General features: G+C 43.1%; 1 protein-coding gene across 1 annotated transcript in view; it reads right to left on the reverse strand.

Moving 5' to 3' along the window:
* Positions 1-16,203, reverse strand: part of LOC115590351 (butyrophilin-like protein 2) — a 28,938-nt gene extending 12,735 nt beyond the window's left edge. Inside the window, exons 1-6 of the mRNA XM_030431701.1 lie at positions 16,149-16,203; positions 8,004-8,357; positions 6,670-7,023; positions 6,483-6,581; positions 4,744-5,082; positions 4,208-4,534 (exon numbers count right to left, since the gene is read on the reverse strand). Of these exons, the coding sequence (XP_030287561.1) occupies positions 4,208-4,534; positions 4,744-5,082; positions 6,483-6,581; positions 6,670-7,023; positions 8,004-8,357; positions 16,149-16,185 (1,510 nt within the window). The 5' untranslated portion in view covers positions 16,186-16,203. The remainder of the gene's footprint in view (positions 1-4,207; positions 4,535-4,743; positions 5,083-6,482; positions 6,582-6,669; positions 7,024-8,003; positions 8,358-16,148) is intronic.
* Positions 16,204-16,598: the final 395 nt, after the last annotated feature.

The following is a 16,598-nucleotide window of genomic DNA, read 5'->3' on the forward strand; positions in this document are numbered from 1 at the left end:
GGAGGCTTTGACTGCTTTCCCGTTGCTATGGTTACTCATTTTACAGACAGGCTGATACGCCAGTTGGCGCATTAATTTACAGTGAACAGTCAATTTGTCTGGAACTACTTAGTAGGTGTCCATATATCTGGGGTTAATGCACACCCTGCAGCCAATCAGAATCGAGTATTCCCCCAGACCATGGTATAACTACACTTAATTTAACTTAAAATTTGGACAACTGACTGCATAATACATGAATCAGAAACAGAAATGCTTTACAGCAGCTCCCATTCAAAGTCAAGAATATGCAGAAAAATTGCCAGGGCTCACAGATTGGACCCAACTGATGACAGAGACTGCATCCTATGAATTATTGATTGCCAAGAAGAATAATGTCAAAGGGAATTTTCATTTAGTGTGGGACTATTTCTTTGTGTATATTAAGGGCCTGATACATTGAAAATGTATTGAAACACTTTGCAGCCAATCACAAATTATATAGTGGTACAGAGGGGTGTTGTCCTTTTAAGTAGTTTTCTGTCTTGACTGCCTTTTGGGTTTTGTCTGGGTTTGTGTTGTCCGTTGTAAGGTTTTTGTATTATATGTTTGAAAATAAATAAATACTTTAATAACAAAAAAAATATGCTGAAAAATAATAGTCATAATAAAATAATAATAATAGTCTATATATATGCTGCATATTCATAATAGAAGTCTACTGCAACTGTACCTTTTTTACCATTAAATGTTATTTTATACATTATCATATTTTATAATGTTTTGTCATGGACCATGTCACTTCACTGCTAAAAGAAAAGAGAGCAGCTCACTGCCAGTTGCAGCTTCTTATCTTGGTCTGCAGTCTTTGTTAATTTTTTGTCATGGTTGTTATTATTAGTACTTAGATTATCAAAAATCACAGTTACATGTCAGGATGTGGTTATTATAGACAGATTCAATATTTAACTGTCATGAGTCATCACAGTAACAGCGTTACATACATTAGCAGCTGTAAACACACAAAAACATTATGAAACACATCATGTGGTCCTCTGACACTACACTGACCACTGACACTGTATCGCCTTTTTATCGTGCTTGCTTTCTGTCAGTCATCACACTGATGATCGCCATGACTCCGGTGCAAACTTTCTGTCTTAAAATATGCAGAGGAAAACTCGGGAGAAGCAGCCGCTAGACGTTTCTCTGTTGACCAGAAGAGAGTGAGAGATTGGCGAAAAATCAAGCTGAGCTTCAGCATCTGTCCGAGGAGGACAGCAACAGGGCCAGGCTTCCTGCTGAAGGGAGAAAGAAGGCTAGTGAGGAGCTTTATATAAACATGCGGGAATGAGATATCAGCAAACGGGCATGCCACAAGAGAGTGTCCCACAAAATGATCAGGGTGATGGCGAAACAAATGTACGCTACCGTGAGTGACGGCAGAGATGAGGAGTTTGCCGCGAATGCTGGTTGGCGAAATCGTTTCCTCCGCCGCAACAACTTCACTTGCAGAAGACAACTATTGCCCAGAAGGATGCCAGAGAATTCACAGAGAAGCTGGCGAAGTTTGTGACATTTTCATTCCTGATTTTTGAAAGGAAGGAATTAAATGCCTGTCCCGAATTGCCGCCTGGACTATTAAATGATTGAAACAAATAAACGCCCCGGCTATTATTTGGTATTGTATGGTATGATAACTCTCCCAGCCCGGGGAGAGAGACATGCATTGGCTCGGCCCACAGTGCTTAGCTGCAGACACAGCAGAGAGGTGACGAGACGTGACTCCTCATGACTGACAGGCATCAAGGCCACTCAGCGTTACCTTACCGACCCACCCCCAGCTATTTCATTCACAAAAACAGGGCCTGTAGCAATTCTGGACAGCTGTTTTTTTTGTTTTTTTCTCCTTCATGGGCCCCTGACTGCGTCTGGGCCCCAGTGCAGCTGCACTGGTTGCACCGCTGATACTTATGCAACTGCCTTATAGCCCAGACTCACCATCCGGAACCCACTCACCAACCTCCCGATGCGCTTCAGCTCTTTCTCAAGTGTCTCAAAGTTGGAGATATACGGAGGAACTCCGGACACAGTGATCCTAGTGGAAGGCACCGCCAGCAGGGAAGCTTGTTCTAACTCACTGTTTACATGTAGGCTGCTCTCTGTGAGCTGATGGACAAACCCCTGCTCCTTCAGGAACATCACTACAGCTTTATTCATTCGTGAGGCACACAAGATGTTTGCGTGCCCCACCTGTTCACCTACCACCAACAGAACTGCTCCACCGTGGTGTTGGGTTGCAGTACCACCCTTAATCCATGCTTCAGAGACAGGGACAGCAAGGACGCCATCCCTGCCAAGAAAACACGGTTTACCGTCAGCCAAACAGCCACCAGACTCACTAAACTACACCAACAACTACCACAAACAACTACAATCATACAATAAACACAGGATGAAAAAAGAAAAAAGTTTGAGAAACCATTCAAACTCACCACACTCAACTACCAATCTCCCAGCATGCACTCACAGTCACAAGAGAGAGAGAGAGACAGAAAGAGAGAGAGATCCTGTACCTACTGTACTGACCACTGACCTGTATCTACAGTACTGACCTGTACCTACAGTACTGACCTGTATCTACTGTACTGACCTCTGACCTGTATCTACAGTACTGACCTGTATCTACAGTACTGACCTGTATCTACTGACCTGTATCTACAGTACTGAACTGTATCTACAGTACTGACCTCTGACCTGTATCTACAGTACTGACCTGTATCTACTGACCTGTATCTAGAGTACTGACCTGTATCTACAGTACTGACCACTGACCTGTATCTACTTTACTGACCTGTATCTACAGTACTGACCACTGACCTGTATCTACAGTACTGACCTGTATCTACTTTACTGACATGTATCTACAGTACTGACCTGTATCTACAGTACTGACCTCTGACCTGTATCTACTTTACTGACCTGTATCTACTGCACTGACTTCTGACCTGTAGCTACAGTACTGACCTGTATCTACAGTACTGACCTCTGACCTGTATCTAGAGTACTGACCTGTAGCTACAGTACTGAACTGTATCTACAGTACTGACCTCTGACCTGTATCTACAGTACTGAACTGTATCTACAGTACTGACCTGTATCTACTGTACTGACCTCTGACCTGTATCTAGAGTACTAACCTGTATCTACTGACCTGTATCTAGAGTACTGACCTGTATCTACAGTACTGACCACTGACCTGTATCTACTTTACTGACCTGTATCTACAGTACTGACATGTATCTACAGTACTGACCTGTATCTACAGTACTGACCTCTGACCTGTAGCTACAGTACTGACCTGTATCTACAGTACTGACCTCTGACCTGTATCTACTGTACTGACCTCTGACCTGTATCTACAGTACTGACCTGTATCTACAATACTGACCTGTATCTACAGTACTGACCTGTATCTACAATACTGACCTGTATCTACAGTACTAACCTGTATCTACAGTACTGACCACTGACCTGTATCTACAGCACTGACCACTGACCTGTATCTACAGCACTGACCTGTATCTACAGTACTGACCTCTGACCTGTATCTACAATACTGACCTGTAGCTACAATACTTACCTGTATCTACAGTACTGAACTCTGACCTGTATCTACAGTACTGACCTGTATCTACTGACCTGTATCTAGATTACTGACCTGTATCTACAGTACTGACCAATGACCTGTATCTACTTTACTGACCTGTATCTACAGTACTGACCTGTATCTACTGACCTGTATCTAGAGTACTGACCTGTATCTACAGTACTGACCTGTATCTACTGACCTGTATCTAGAGTACTGACCTGTATCTACAGTACTGACCACTGACCTGTATCTACAGTACTGACCTGTATCTACTTTACTGACCTGTATCTACAGTACTGACCTGTATCTACTGTACTGACCTCTGACCTGTATCTACAGTACTGACCTGTATCTACAGTACTGACCTGTATCTACTGTACTGACCTCTGACCTGTATCTACAGTACTGACCTGTATCTACAGTACTGACCTGTATCTACAGTACTGACCACTGACCTGTATCTACAGTCCTGACCTGTATCTACTTTACTGACCTGTATCTACAGTACTGACCTGTATCTACAGTACTGACCACTGACCTGTATGTACAGTACTGAACTGTATCTACATTACTGACCTTTGACCTTCAGCACCACTTGTTTCTTCATCAAGATGTGTTCCTCCCTGCTGTAGATGGTGCAGGTGTAGATGTCTGTCTCTCTGTACGTGGGGTATTTCAGGGTCAGACTGAGGTCTCCAGTTTTCAGCAGGATTCTTTTCATCTCTGTTCGACCTCTGTAAACACTGTGCTGTTCTTCAGGCTGGTCAGAATGGTTCTGATACACATGGACCAAATTGTAGTCTGTGTCCCTCCACTCCACTTTCGTGTCTTTAGGCAGGTGAACTGTGGTTTTGCAGGGCAGCTGGACAGACTCCGCCCCTGAATCCACCTCCACCTGGTAGACTGAGAGGACAACAAACCACAACATCAGCTGTACAGACAGATTTGTCGGTTGCCAATGAAACATGTTCATTGTGACATGATGTGTGGTGGCGTCTGTATCCGCACTGAGCAGGACGGGGTGGGGGTGGGGGTGGGGGGGAAGGGGCAACAGAGAGAGAGAAATTCTGTATCTGCAGTGCTGACCTCTGACCTGTATCTACAGTACTGACCTTTGACCTTCAGCTTCACTTGTTTCATCATCAGGATGTGTGCCTCCCTGTTGTAGGCAGTGCAGGTGTAGATGTGTCTGTCTGTGTCTGTGTCTATGATTGTGGGGTATTTCAGGGTCAGACTGAGGTCTCCAGGCTCCAGCAGTTTTGTCTTCATCTCTGTTTGACCTCTGTACCCACTGTCCTGTTCTTCAAGCTGGTCAGAACCATTTTGATACACATGGACCTTCCTGTTGTATCTGTCCCTCCACACCACTTTAGCGTCTTCAGGCAGGTGAACTGTGGTTTTGCAGGGCAGCTGGACAGACTCCACCCCTGAATGCACCTTCACCTGGTAGACTGAGAGGACAACAAACCACAAGAAGAGAGAGACACAGACAGAGAGGAGTTTGAATTTCAAAATTCAAGAAATTATAAATAAATTATAAAAAACACAATCAAAAAACAACACATCAGCTGTACAGACAACAGCAGGAACTGTGATGGTAATAGGTCCGCACTGTCTCATCCTTCTCTTATAATCCCAGACAGTGGCATAATTAGGCCTCCCTAAATAATTTGGTGTTTTTATCAAAAAAAGATTGATTTTTTGTGTTGATAAATTCAATTTACAGTGGCAAGAATATGAGTTTAAATAAATAATCATATAACCTGTCATTATTCACTTAAATATGATCATAAATCTGTCAGTTTCCCTTCACTTCATAGTAGAGAAAGCCCCTTCAGTGCGTCCTTTTCCAATCCATTCCACTTGTTCATATAGTGAACGCCCACATCACTGAAAATCCAGTCCACGTTTTCCATGAGACCTTGCTTGCACTCGGTACCTGCAGCGTGTGCATCTGTGAAGCACACAGAGTGACTAAAACAGCATGAGGAGAAGAACATGAATGAAAAAGAAAGTTTTTCAAGAAAGTACGTGTTCGTCACTGCTGGTAGTAACAGTAAGTTACCTCCAGCCCCAGTTAACAGCAGAAGATCCCATGAAACTAATGAACCAAGTGCTCCCTGTTACAAACCTAGCTTGCACACTATAGACAATCTCTGCGAATGTCTCACCTTTGTTGTTTCGCGGTCAATAGTTACATTCCGCTCTAAAAGAACGCTGCTACTTACCTAGCTAGTTAGTCTGAACAGCATTGTGAAGCACTGGTTGTTTATAGAGTTAAGTGTGCACTCTTTTTAACATATACTATCTTTGGGTGACTTCTTCCACAGCATATCAGCTGTGTTTCACACTTTACGCATGCACACCGTAAAACAGGAGCTGAGCTCATTCATCAATGGATAATAATAATAATACACTAATAATAATCACTCCACCACTTTTGACCTGTAGGAGTAAGGGCAGAGGAGCACAGGGAGTGAGAGGGGAGTGACTCTCAGTTGTGATGCAGACAGTCTTGGAATTTTATGGAACTCAGTATGAATATGAAATATGACACATTTCAGTCAAGGTGCACCATATAAGACTTATTTAACTTGAGCTTTTATTGAGGAGAGTAATGTGGGTGGGAAACCTAGTGACGTCCCTGATCCCAGACCTCACTATTTCATCGTTCTCTTATAATCGCAGACCTGACTGTCTCATCGTTCTCTTATAATCCCAGACCTCACTGTCTCACCCTTCTTTTATAATCCCAGACCTCACTGTTGACAGTCTGTCTCAACAGTCAGGGAGCTATCAGAGTAAAATGCTGCCCAGGTGCATGATGGGTAGTGTAGTAGTAGTGACATACCTGACATGAAATAGTGCCTAAAATGTACTAGAAGAGCTCCAACCACAAGTTCAACAGCCAGGAGAACCAGGAGAGCTTTGGCCCAGGATGGGAATCGTTCTGTGGGAACCAGAAACATAAAGAACATGACCTCTGACCTCTGACCTCTGATCTGTATCTACAGGAGGTTTTAGGGTTAGTTGCTGACCTTTGACCTGCAGCTGTACATCCATCACTCTCAGTTCTTTCTTTATCCCCCCACTGAACCCTCTGACGGTGCAGGTGTAGGAGCCGCTGTCAGAGAGGTGGAGTTTTGTCAGATGGAGGCTGAGGTCTCCAGTTTCCATAGCGTCAGTCTTCATGGATGTTCGGCCGCTGTAAACCTGGTTTTGGTCTTTAAGTTCGTCACCTTCCTGCTGACGCTGGTGGACGGTGGAAGGATTGAGATCACAGCGGCTCCACACCACTGAGGGCTCGTCCAGTCCATCAGCGGGAAAGTCACAGGGCAGCAGGACAAACGGGTCCCAGTCATACACCTCCACAGCTGAGGCATGCTGGGAAACTGTGAGGTCACACAGACAGAGAGGGTCAATGACAGCAGCCTTATTTCATGTCTCAGGTGTCTTTAATAGAGAGACATGTCTGTGAGCTGGAGCAGCTTCTGTCAGTTAGAAATATGGGCACGGTAGATAGTGTTAGCCTGCTAGCTTTAGCTTTAGCTCAGTCTTGCCAGCGCGGCTGTTGTATCCAGCAACATAGACAGGTGTTTGAGAAGCTTTGACACGAGGGATGTAGCACTCAGCAGGTTGCAGGTGACTAGAGAGTCTGCTAGTGATACAGTCAGTGCTGTATGGACTCTACCAGCCTAGTTAGTGTGGTCAGTCAGGGATGTAGTGCAGAAAACCAGACTGATAGCTGAGTTTATAACACTGAGACTGTCACCTTACCTCACCACTCTCTCACTGAATCATCCTCTAAATGTGTAAATCACATAATCTAATGTTGATCTCCTCTGTCAGTGGAGAAATGTCTCAGCAAGCAGCGTCTTTGAAATTACTTCCAAATTACCAAAATAATGAGCTCAAGATGTTTAAAAGAAATCACCCCAACATGATTTAGTAATAATATTCTGCTAATGAGACAACGAGACAATATATTTTACTTCACTGAACATCAGATCTTACTGTCTCATTCTTCTTTAATAATCCCAGACCTCACTGTTGACTGTCAGTCTCAACAGTCAGGGAGCTACCAGAGTAAAGATGATGTCCAGGTGCATGATGGGTAGTGTAGTACTGACATACCTGACATGAAATAGTGCCTAAAATGTACTGAAAGAGCTCCAGAAACAAGAAGTCCAACAGCCAGGAGAACCAGAAGAGCTGTGGCCCAGGATGGGAATCGTTCTGTGGGAACTAGAAACATGTCCTCTGACCTCTGACCTCTGACCTCTGATCTGTATCTACAGGAGGTTTTAGGGTTAGTTGCTGACCTCTGACCTCTGATCTGTATCTACAGGAGGTTTTAGGGTTAGTTGCTGACCTTTGACCTGCAGCTGTACGTCCGTCACTCTCAGTTCTCTGTGTTTCCCCCCTCTGAACCATCTGACGGTGCAGGTGTAGGAGCCGCTGTCAGAGAGGTGGAGTTTTGTCAGATTCAGGCCGAGGTCTCCAGTTTCAAGGGCATCAGTCTTCACGGATGTTCGGCCGCTGTAAAGCTGGTTTTGGTCTTTAAGTTGGTCACCTTCCTGCTGACGCTGGTGGACGGTTGAAGGATCCAGATCATAGCGGCTCCACACCACTGAGGGCTGGTTCAGTCCATCAGTAGGAAAGTTACAGGGCAGCAGGACAAACGGGTCCCTCTTATCCACCTCCACAGCTGAGGCATGCTGGGAAACTGTGAGGTCACACAGACAGAGAGGGTCAATGACAGCAGCCTTATGACAGATTCACATTAAAGACATGACGTTGGACCGAGGTGATGATCAGATGAGAGGGAGTGTCACAAATCGAGCTGCACGACCATGACAAACAATTGAGTTGCACACAACAAAGTCAATTAACAAATGATTTATTAGTATAAATAATAATATAAGAGAAACTTAAAATAACAGTGGGATGTGTAACAGTAGGTTCAGTAGTGTAGGGGTGTGCATGAGTGAAAAAATGTGTATGTGCAGTGTTGTATGCTTCAGCAACACAAACAAAATCAACAACCAAACGCCAGGATGTGTCAGAGAGGAGAGAACCAGCAACTGAACCCAAGAGGGCTTTTAAAAGTTCAACCTGGAAGCTGCCACTCTAATGATGACCCTCTGCCGCACCCACCTGCAAGGAAAGCAGCCACACAAACAAGGTATCAGGCAGACAGGGTCTTACCGTGCACTAGGATCACAAACACCACAAACATCTTCATCTTCCTGTCACAACTACAACAAGCACAAAGTCCTCTTTACTGAGCTTCACTTCAGAAACACATGGAGGACATCAGTTCACAGCCAGTCGTCACTTTGCTGCTGCTGACCGTCCACTGACACCAGGACTGAACTCAACTTTCACTTTGAGCTGTTTCCAGTGAAGCAGCTGCTGGAAACTAAACAAACAGGTCCAACATGTCTGTGATCAAGACCTGTGTGTGTGTGTGTGTGTGAGTGTGTGTGTTTTGACTAATTGACGAATGGAAGATCAACATTCCGTTTGATGTAAATACTGATTCATTCTGGTCAGTAGATGTGAGTGTCAATCAGTGACGTCCTCTGGCCAAAATAAAGTCCTTCATTCCCTGTTTAATTATTATTTAAGGTAAAGTTCACTGCACCATGTGTTTATATCTGAAGACTTTCTTAACTCAAAAACTCACTAAACTGAGACATTTGTTAAGGGAGTCTGGTGACTCAGACTGTTGTTGACCCGTCGGCTGTTGTCAGTTCAGAGTTGAGCTCCAGAGTTTGTTAAAGCAGCTCTCTGGAATGAAGTCAGACTGCCACAGATCACTTCTGAGGAAAGAGGAGGAGCTTCAGTTTCCTCATACTTTTCAGAGCTGTTGGTCCAGTTTGTGTGAGCATGAAGCAGCTTCAGACTGACAGACAGGAAGCTGAACCTTCAGTCCTGATGATTCTCTGTACAAGAACCAAACGTCTTCATCAATCTGCAGATTGTTGTGGAATTCCGTGATGAGATGAGACACTGATGACTTACGTTGAGATAGTTTACAGAACGTGGCCATGGAGGAGCAACATAAAACATAACATCACGTCTGTGACGTGTTCCAGCAATCTGAACTTGCCATGACAGTAAACCAGCCACATTATAATCTTTGCAGTAGAGCCCTGCGCGGGACTGTTTTCTTCATCCCGCTCCCACTGAATTTCTGACCATTACCGCTCGCAACATGTGTGTTACACTCCCGCCCGCACCTGCAAAACTCTGAGGGCCTGATTTACTAAGATCCCAGATAAGGGGCGCTAAATTGCTTGCGTGCGCTAAAAGATTGCACGCGCTGTTGGTTTGCGTGTTGTGGGTGATCAACTAAGATTACTCGCGCAATGAATAACAGGTGCAAACGTGTTGGAAACCGCCCTATTTAAATGAGGTTTTTGCGTGTGTTATTAGTTTTCACCATGGAGAACGTGGGAGAGAGTGGGCGCAAACGAAAGATGAAAATTGAAGCTACTGAACTGGAGGTGTTAGTGGAGGAGGCAATCAAACATATTCACGAGTTACAACAAAGAATCATTAATATATCCAGGAGAAACGGGAGGAAATATGGGAGGAAATCGGTGACAAAGTCAATGCTGTCAGCAAAACAAGAAGAACGGCCGATGAAATTAAGAGGGGATGGCAAGATGTAAAAATGCCTTATAATAAAACCTCGGCAAATAAAACAGGTGGTGGACTGACAGAGGACATCCCCTCTTCAATTGATTAGCAGGTACTGCTGACTTTCTCCGATGAACAGATTTTGGGAATTCAAGGATTTGACACCCTTGAGCCAGAAACTGCAGAGCAAGGTATGCCCATAATAGCACATTTCTTTTATTGGATACATTTAATTTATTCAGATATGTGCCAAAAAAAAGAGAAAAAAAAGAAAAAGAATGTGCTTCCTGTGTTAACGTTTAGTTGAATATGCACTGAAAACGCGTAATTTCATAATTTAGGCTGCAAAAGTATTTTTGCTACTGCATTTATCAGAGGATTTTATTTTCCAACACTGACGTGCGTTTCATTTTACAGACGGGTTACATTTCATGGCACAGGAGGTGCGAGCTGTGGCCTCTGTGACGCGCGCGCTCAGGCGGGTCACTCGTGCCATCGTTACGCACACAGGCAGCTGGTCAGTGCTGTATCTGGGCTGACGATGGCCATCAATGCCCTGGCAAAGGGGATCGAGGGTGGCGTACAGGGAGTCGGGAGGTCATTAAACATCAGTGGTGTTTCATCTGAGCAGCTGGGAGAGGGAGGGGAGGTCGCAGGAGGAGATGGACGCGCGTTACGCATTAGTGGATTAGCAGCCTGCGAAAACGGAAAGAAAATAGATAATGGCAATTTCAACATTCATTTTGTTTAAATTTAGGCTGGGTCGTCGTTTTTTGGTGGCTGTTATTGTTTGTTTTGTTTGTTAGAGATAGTTCGTTCGTTGTGCCTATGCCTCCTCTGAGGTATCTCGTGGACAACACATTCTGATTTTTTAATTCACTTAGTGTAGATTGAATGATGACTAATTGTTTCTCCTCATGTGAGTGAAGGAGTGCAGACAGAGTGAGGCTCACAGCTCCAGGGGGCCTAAAGTAGTTTTTCAACTGGTGAAGGCTAAAGGTTAGCAGACATCAGGCCATCATAAAGTACTAAAACCTGAAGTTGGCCCCCACCAAATGGTGGGAGATGCCCAAACGTTTATGTTCCCATAGAGGGATGGGGAACCCATCTGGGTCATTTTGGGGACAAGACCTACAGTTGACCGCAGCCAGGTCAGATGAGTTAGGGGAGAAGAGTAGGGAAACAGGTCAACTCCTCTTTTAGGCTATTGGATAATATGCCAAAATGACCAATTAGAAGAAGTGGGTGTTTACTGGGAAAGGGACTCAAAAGGCCGGTGCAGGAAAAGAAACGAGAGGGTGGCACTTGGAAAAACCTCCTAAGAGCAAAAGGCTGAGGTTTGAGGGAGCAGAGGGCAGAGCTTTTTGGCATTGTTTTGTCCACAGATTTGGTAATATCAGAACATGGCCGGTTCTGATCAGGACTCAAGGCACTAGATTTTGTTTCAATAAAGGTTGCTTCTTCATTCCACCCGCCTTGACTCCGCAGACTCCTTTATGATCAAACTATACGCCGACACAGGAAAGAAGGGAAGCCCAGAAACCACACCTCCTTGCTACAACGACCGCAGCCATGTGTGCGTCAAGCTGTGCCAGTTAATACATGACTTTCAAACGTGCTAAATAAAGACGCAAAATTAGCGAACGCAATTAGTTCTAGGTTTGGTAAATCACATTGCGTGCGCTAAATTAATCTATTTGCATCTACTCCTCCCAATATTTTGCGTGTTCTGGCAGAGACGCCCATATTTACATATTCATCAAGGCAAACACGCTAAATGGATTGCGCTTGCTATTTTCCCCGTTTGAGGGACGCAATCCTCCTTGCGTCCGAGTAGTAGATCAGCTTTAACACGTGTGTGCGCGTGCAATCAAGTTTGCACACGTTTTTACACACGCAAACCTTTAGTAAATCAGGCCCTGAGAGTTTATGCATGCAAAATAATAGAAATGCATTAATTTTGTGTCTTCTCCTGTCCCGCAGGAGAGAACCCGTCATTTTATAGGCTATTAATCAAGAGACTCATGGGGTTGTTTGTTTCGTTTCCCTGGGCTGCGTGTCTTTTGGCGCACTGGTCAGAAATAGCGCTCCTATTTTGTTGTTTTCATTTAGTTTTTAAATGAAATAAAGGCTGTTTCGTATTCTATTCTCCTCCTCTGTATTTTATGTATTTTTCTACCTTTATATAATCACGCAGTGATTGAGGTTAAGGTCTCTTTACTAAGACAGACCTGAATAAGAAACAATAGTGAAAACACAATCAGCAGATAGACAACGTTAGGCCTACACAATACATTTTAATAATTGAGAAGCTTTTCCAGATGTCAGACTTGCCTTGCTTATTTTTTCTGTTGTAGAGACCTTGTTTTAGCTTTTTTCTACTTCATTTGTTGACTCCGTCATCCTGTCGCTCCCGCGTGTGTTTGTTTTAGCCGCCCGTTCCCGCCCACACTAAAGTTCAAACTGCCCGCTACTTGACCTTGCCTTGCCCTGCCCTCTACTTTGCAGAAGCATTCATGTAAGTACAACTACTACTACTAAAGCAACCCTACAGGAAGCCAGCATATAAAATGGTACAGTATAATCACTGCTTGGTTCCACAAACATACACACACACACACACACGAACACACACACAGCTAATGTAGCCTTAGACCTATATTAGCTAGACAATAAGCTAGAACAATTTCCCGACTTTCCAAGGTTACACATTAACACAGCTTGCATAACAAAAAGAAAATCAAGGGAAAGCAAGTGCAAACTAGATATACAGGTTACACCAGGGGTACTCAAATACAAATCTTAAAGGGCCACAAAGATTTTTTTCAATGACTCAAAGGTCCATGTATTGAGGTCAGTCAGGCCACATGCAATAATACTGTAATCTTCAAAACAAAATGTCTTTTTCATTCTAAAAAACAAAATCCGAACTAAAATAAAATATAATTTCCATTTTAACATAAAATAAAATACATAGTTTGAAATACACTTTTGGTTTGCCTTCAAACATTGTGTCCATAACTTCAGTCATGCATTATTTTAATTCATTGTGACATAAATGTCACAAGAATCCTGCTTGCAGCTTGAAATGACGATTTCAGTTATTTATGTTGAGCTTATCTCTGAATTTGAGTAAATGTCTCTTCAAAATTCCTATGCTTCGTCTCATAATGCCGTTTCAAATTGGAAATCTTCATCACAGCTTCTCCTGGCATATTGTAACGCCCCTTGTGGACTGTGGCGCAATGACTCTTGGGTATTCTGTTGGTGTTGGTGTAATTATGGTTCATGAATGTGTTTGTGAATAAGATGATATGTAAGTTGGTTGTGGGTTAATTCACATCATTTGTTCTGTGATTAAATGGTGTTGAGTTTTAACAAGGATGATGAAAATGTTGGCACCGTGAGTGAAAGGGTGTTTGCCGGGAGAAACAGCCTGTCCATTTGCTAAGCATTTGAAAATGCATTGGTGAGACTAGCTAGAACGTGTTAAACAACGTAAGGCCATGTGTTTGTTACTTTAGCACTGTGACATACGTGGGGCTTATCCTGGTTGGAGGGAGAATGAATACAATACAATATTATAATACTTAACTCTCATTAACAAGCAGTTAGCTTAACAAGGACAAATGGGCGCTTTTCTGAAATATGACTCATATTTAAGCACGTTGAATAAGTGGAAGGCGACTTGTTAGCTGTCTCATCTATATGTGTGGTGGAGTTCTCGATGAGGCAGCGGCTTCTCTCTCTCAATTTTTTTTTCAATTCAAAGGGGCTTTATTGGAATAAAAGTTTCAACAACAATATTGCCAAAGCTCTGATGACTGAGTGGACACCAGACTTCACCAGAGATGGACAGAGTACTCGACCCCAGTACTTGAGTAAAAGTACAAATACTACTGGTCAAAATTTTCTCCGTTACAAGTAAAAGTAGCTCAGTCGACATGTTACTCGAGTAAGAGTAAAAAAGTACTTGCTTTTAAAGGTTCTTAGGTATCCAACAGTACATGCTTTTAAATTTACTTTAAGTAAAAGTAAGAGTAAGAGTACATTTCTTATTTTTCACATCAATGAATTACCATATTTTTTTCTAAATGAATTTAAGGACCTTTTAACTCTTGTTTCTGAGAATTAACTCTTTGAAACCACCTGCACTGATGTGCTTGCTTTTAGAACCACAATGTTATATAAAGCCTGCAGAAACACCTATAAAAACAAATCAAATGAATGGGATCACAGGAGGACAGCAGATGTTGCAGATATTTGTCTGTGTCCACGTTTTTTACTCTGTCAAACTCAAACATGGAGTCCAGATAAGGCCAAGGATTTTCTGAAAGTTCCTGCTCCGGATCATTATCAGACTCAGACTGAGACTCAGCGGATTGTCTTTGTTCTCCTGATGCAGCCAAAGTCGCGTTTTTGTGTTTGATAAACGCAGTCGAGAGCGTGGCTACTTTGGTGGTATCCTTATGGGGAGGGATGACGTATTTCTGCTTTTATGTAGATCCCAGTGGAGAGCGTGCACTGTGATAGGTTTCCTTCTTTGACAAACACAGCTTGTGTCCAATAGTATTTTAGAAAAGAAAAAAGAGCAGACCTGAAAGTAACGAGTACTTTTCAGCCCTCCTAGAAATTAACTTGAGTAAAAGTAAAAATATTTGTCTTGGAAATGTATTCAAGTAAGAGTAATAAGTACCAAAGAAATGTAATACTCAAGTAAAGTACAAATCCTCTGGATATGTACTTAAGTACAGTACTCAAGTAAATTTACTCTGTTACTATCCACCACTGGACTTCACTACTATACAGTGCAATGGGCTGGACGTTTTTACACCGTCGTTTTTTTTTACATCCCTATGCACAACAGGAATTTATTTATTCATTAAAAAAAACACATAAAAAGGGCACTTTTTATTACAAGGCTAAAAGGGGCTCAATCCCCCCTTGGGCCTGCTGTGGTACAATCGAACATGACTGGCGGTTAAAAGAGTTGAGCGTTCTCTTGTGAATGTAGATTATCAGTGGGTATCTGTCTAATTCTGCTCTACATGCATTTGTTGGTGTGTTTCTGTGTACTGATGTACTGATACGGACATATCTGCAGAATTCTGCATGTAAGGATTGTGTTGGATGTTTGTCCCAGCAGGTAGAGCTCTGATGACTGAGTGGACCCCAGACTTCACTACTATACAGCACAATGGGCTGGATGTTTTTACACTGCAGTTGTTGTTTTCTACATCCCTATGCACAACAGGAATGTATTTATTCATTTAAAACACACAAAAAAGGGGCAGGGACTCAATCACCCCTTTGGCCCGATGTGTGCACGTGCCTGCTGTAGTGCTATAAAACATGACACACCTTCAGTACCAAACTAATAAATGAGTTTCAATGGATCATTTGTGTGGACTTTGTCCCGTACAGTTGCTGCAACAGGCCATAAAACTGAGGACAGTGTGACTGCACAGTCTTCTACACTCAACACAAATATAAACACAACACAACATTAAACACATTTTTATCGAGTTCAACTCAAAGATTTCAGACTTTTTATGCACAATGTGTGTTAGTGAGCTCACTCTATTGCACTATTCTCACCCCGGAAGCTCAACCCTGCCTAACGCGTCCTGGTTGACTTCCTGTATAGGACTGCGGAGTGTGAATTCTGTGCCGAGCTGGCACCATGTAATTGCATCCTCTTACTTATTTATTCATTTGCACTAAATTGTCCTCTCTTTTTGTTGTACTGTTGTAGTTATGTGTGGTGTCCTTGAGTGCTTTGAAAGGCGCCTTCAAATAAAATGAATTATTATTATTATGACGTTGGACCGAGGTGACGATCAGATCAGAGGGAGGAAGGTTATCTTACCGTGCACGAGGATCACAAACACCACAAACATCTTCATCTTCCTGTCACAACTACAACAAGCACAAAGTCCTCTTTACTGAGCTTCACTTCAGAAACACATGGAGGACATCAGTTCACAGCCAGTCGTCACTTTGCTGCTGCTGACCGTCCACTGACACCAGGACTGAACTCAACTTTCACTTTGAGCTGTTTCCAGTAAATCACATGTTAGACGCTGCTTCCTGTGACGCCCACAGCTGTGGTTCACTGTGTTTCTGTCCTCGTCTCTTGTCTTAGTTCTTTATTTTTGGATGTCACCACAGTAACACAGCCTCGATGAGCAAAGTGTCATGATGGCTGTGCTGACTGTCCTGCAGTTGTCTCAGGTGTCTCTATCAGAGAGACGTGTCTGTGAGCTACAGCAACATAGACAGGTGTTTGAGAAGGTTTGACACGAGGTATGTGATGGAA

The sequence above is a fragment of the Sparus aurata genome, chromosome 10 (assembly GCF_900880675.1).
Source record: "Sparus aurata chromosome 10, fSpaAur1.1, whole genome shotgun sequence".
Taxonomy (NCBI): Eukaryota; Metazoa; Chordata; class Actinopteri; order Spariformes; family Sparidae; genus Sparus; species Sparus aurata.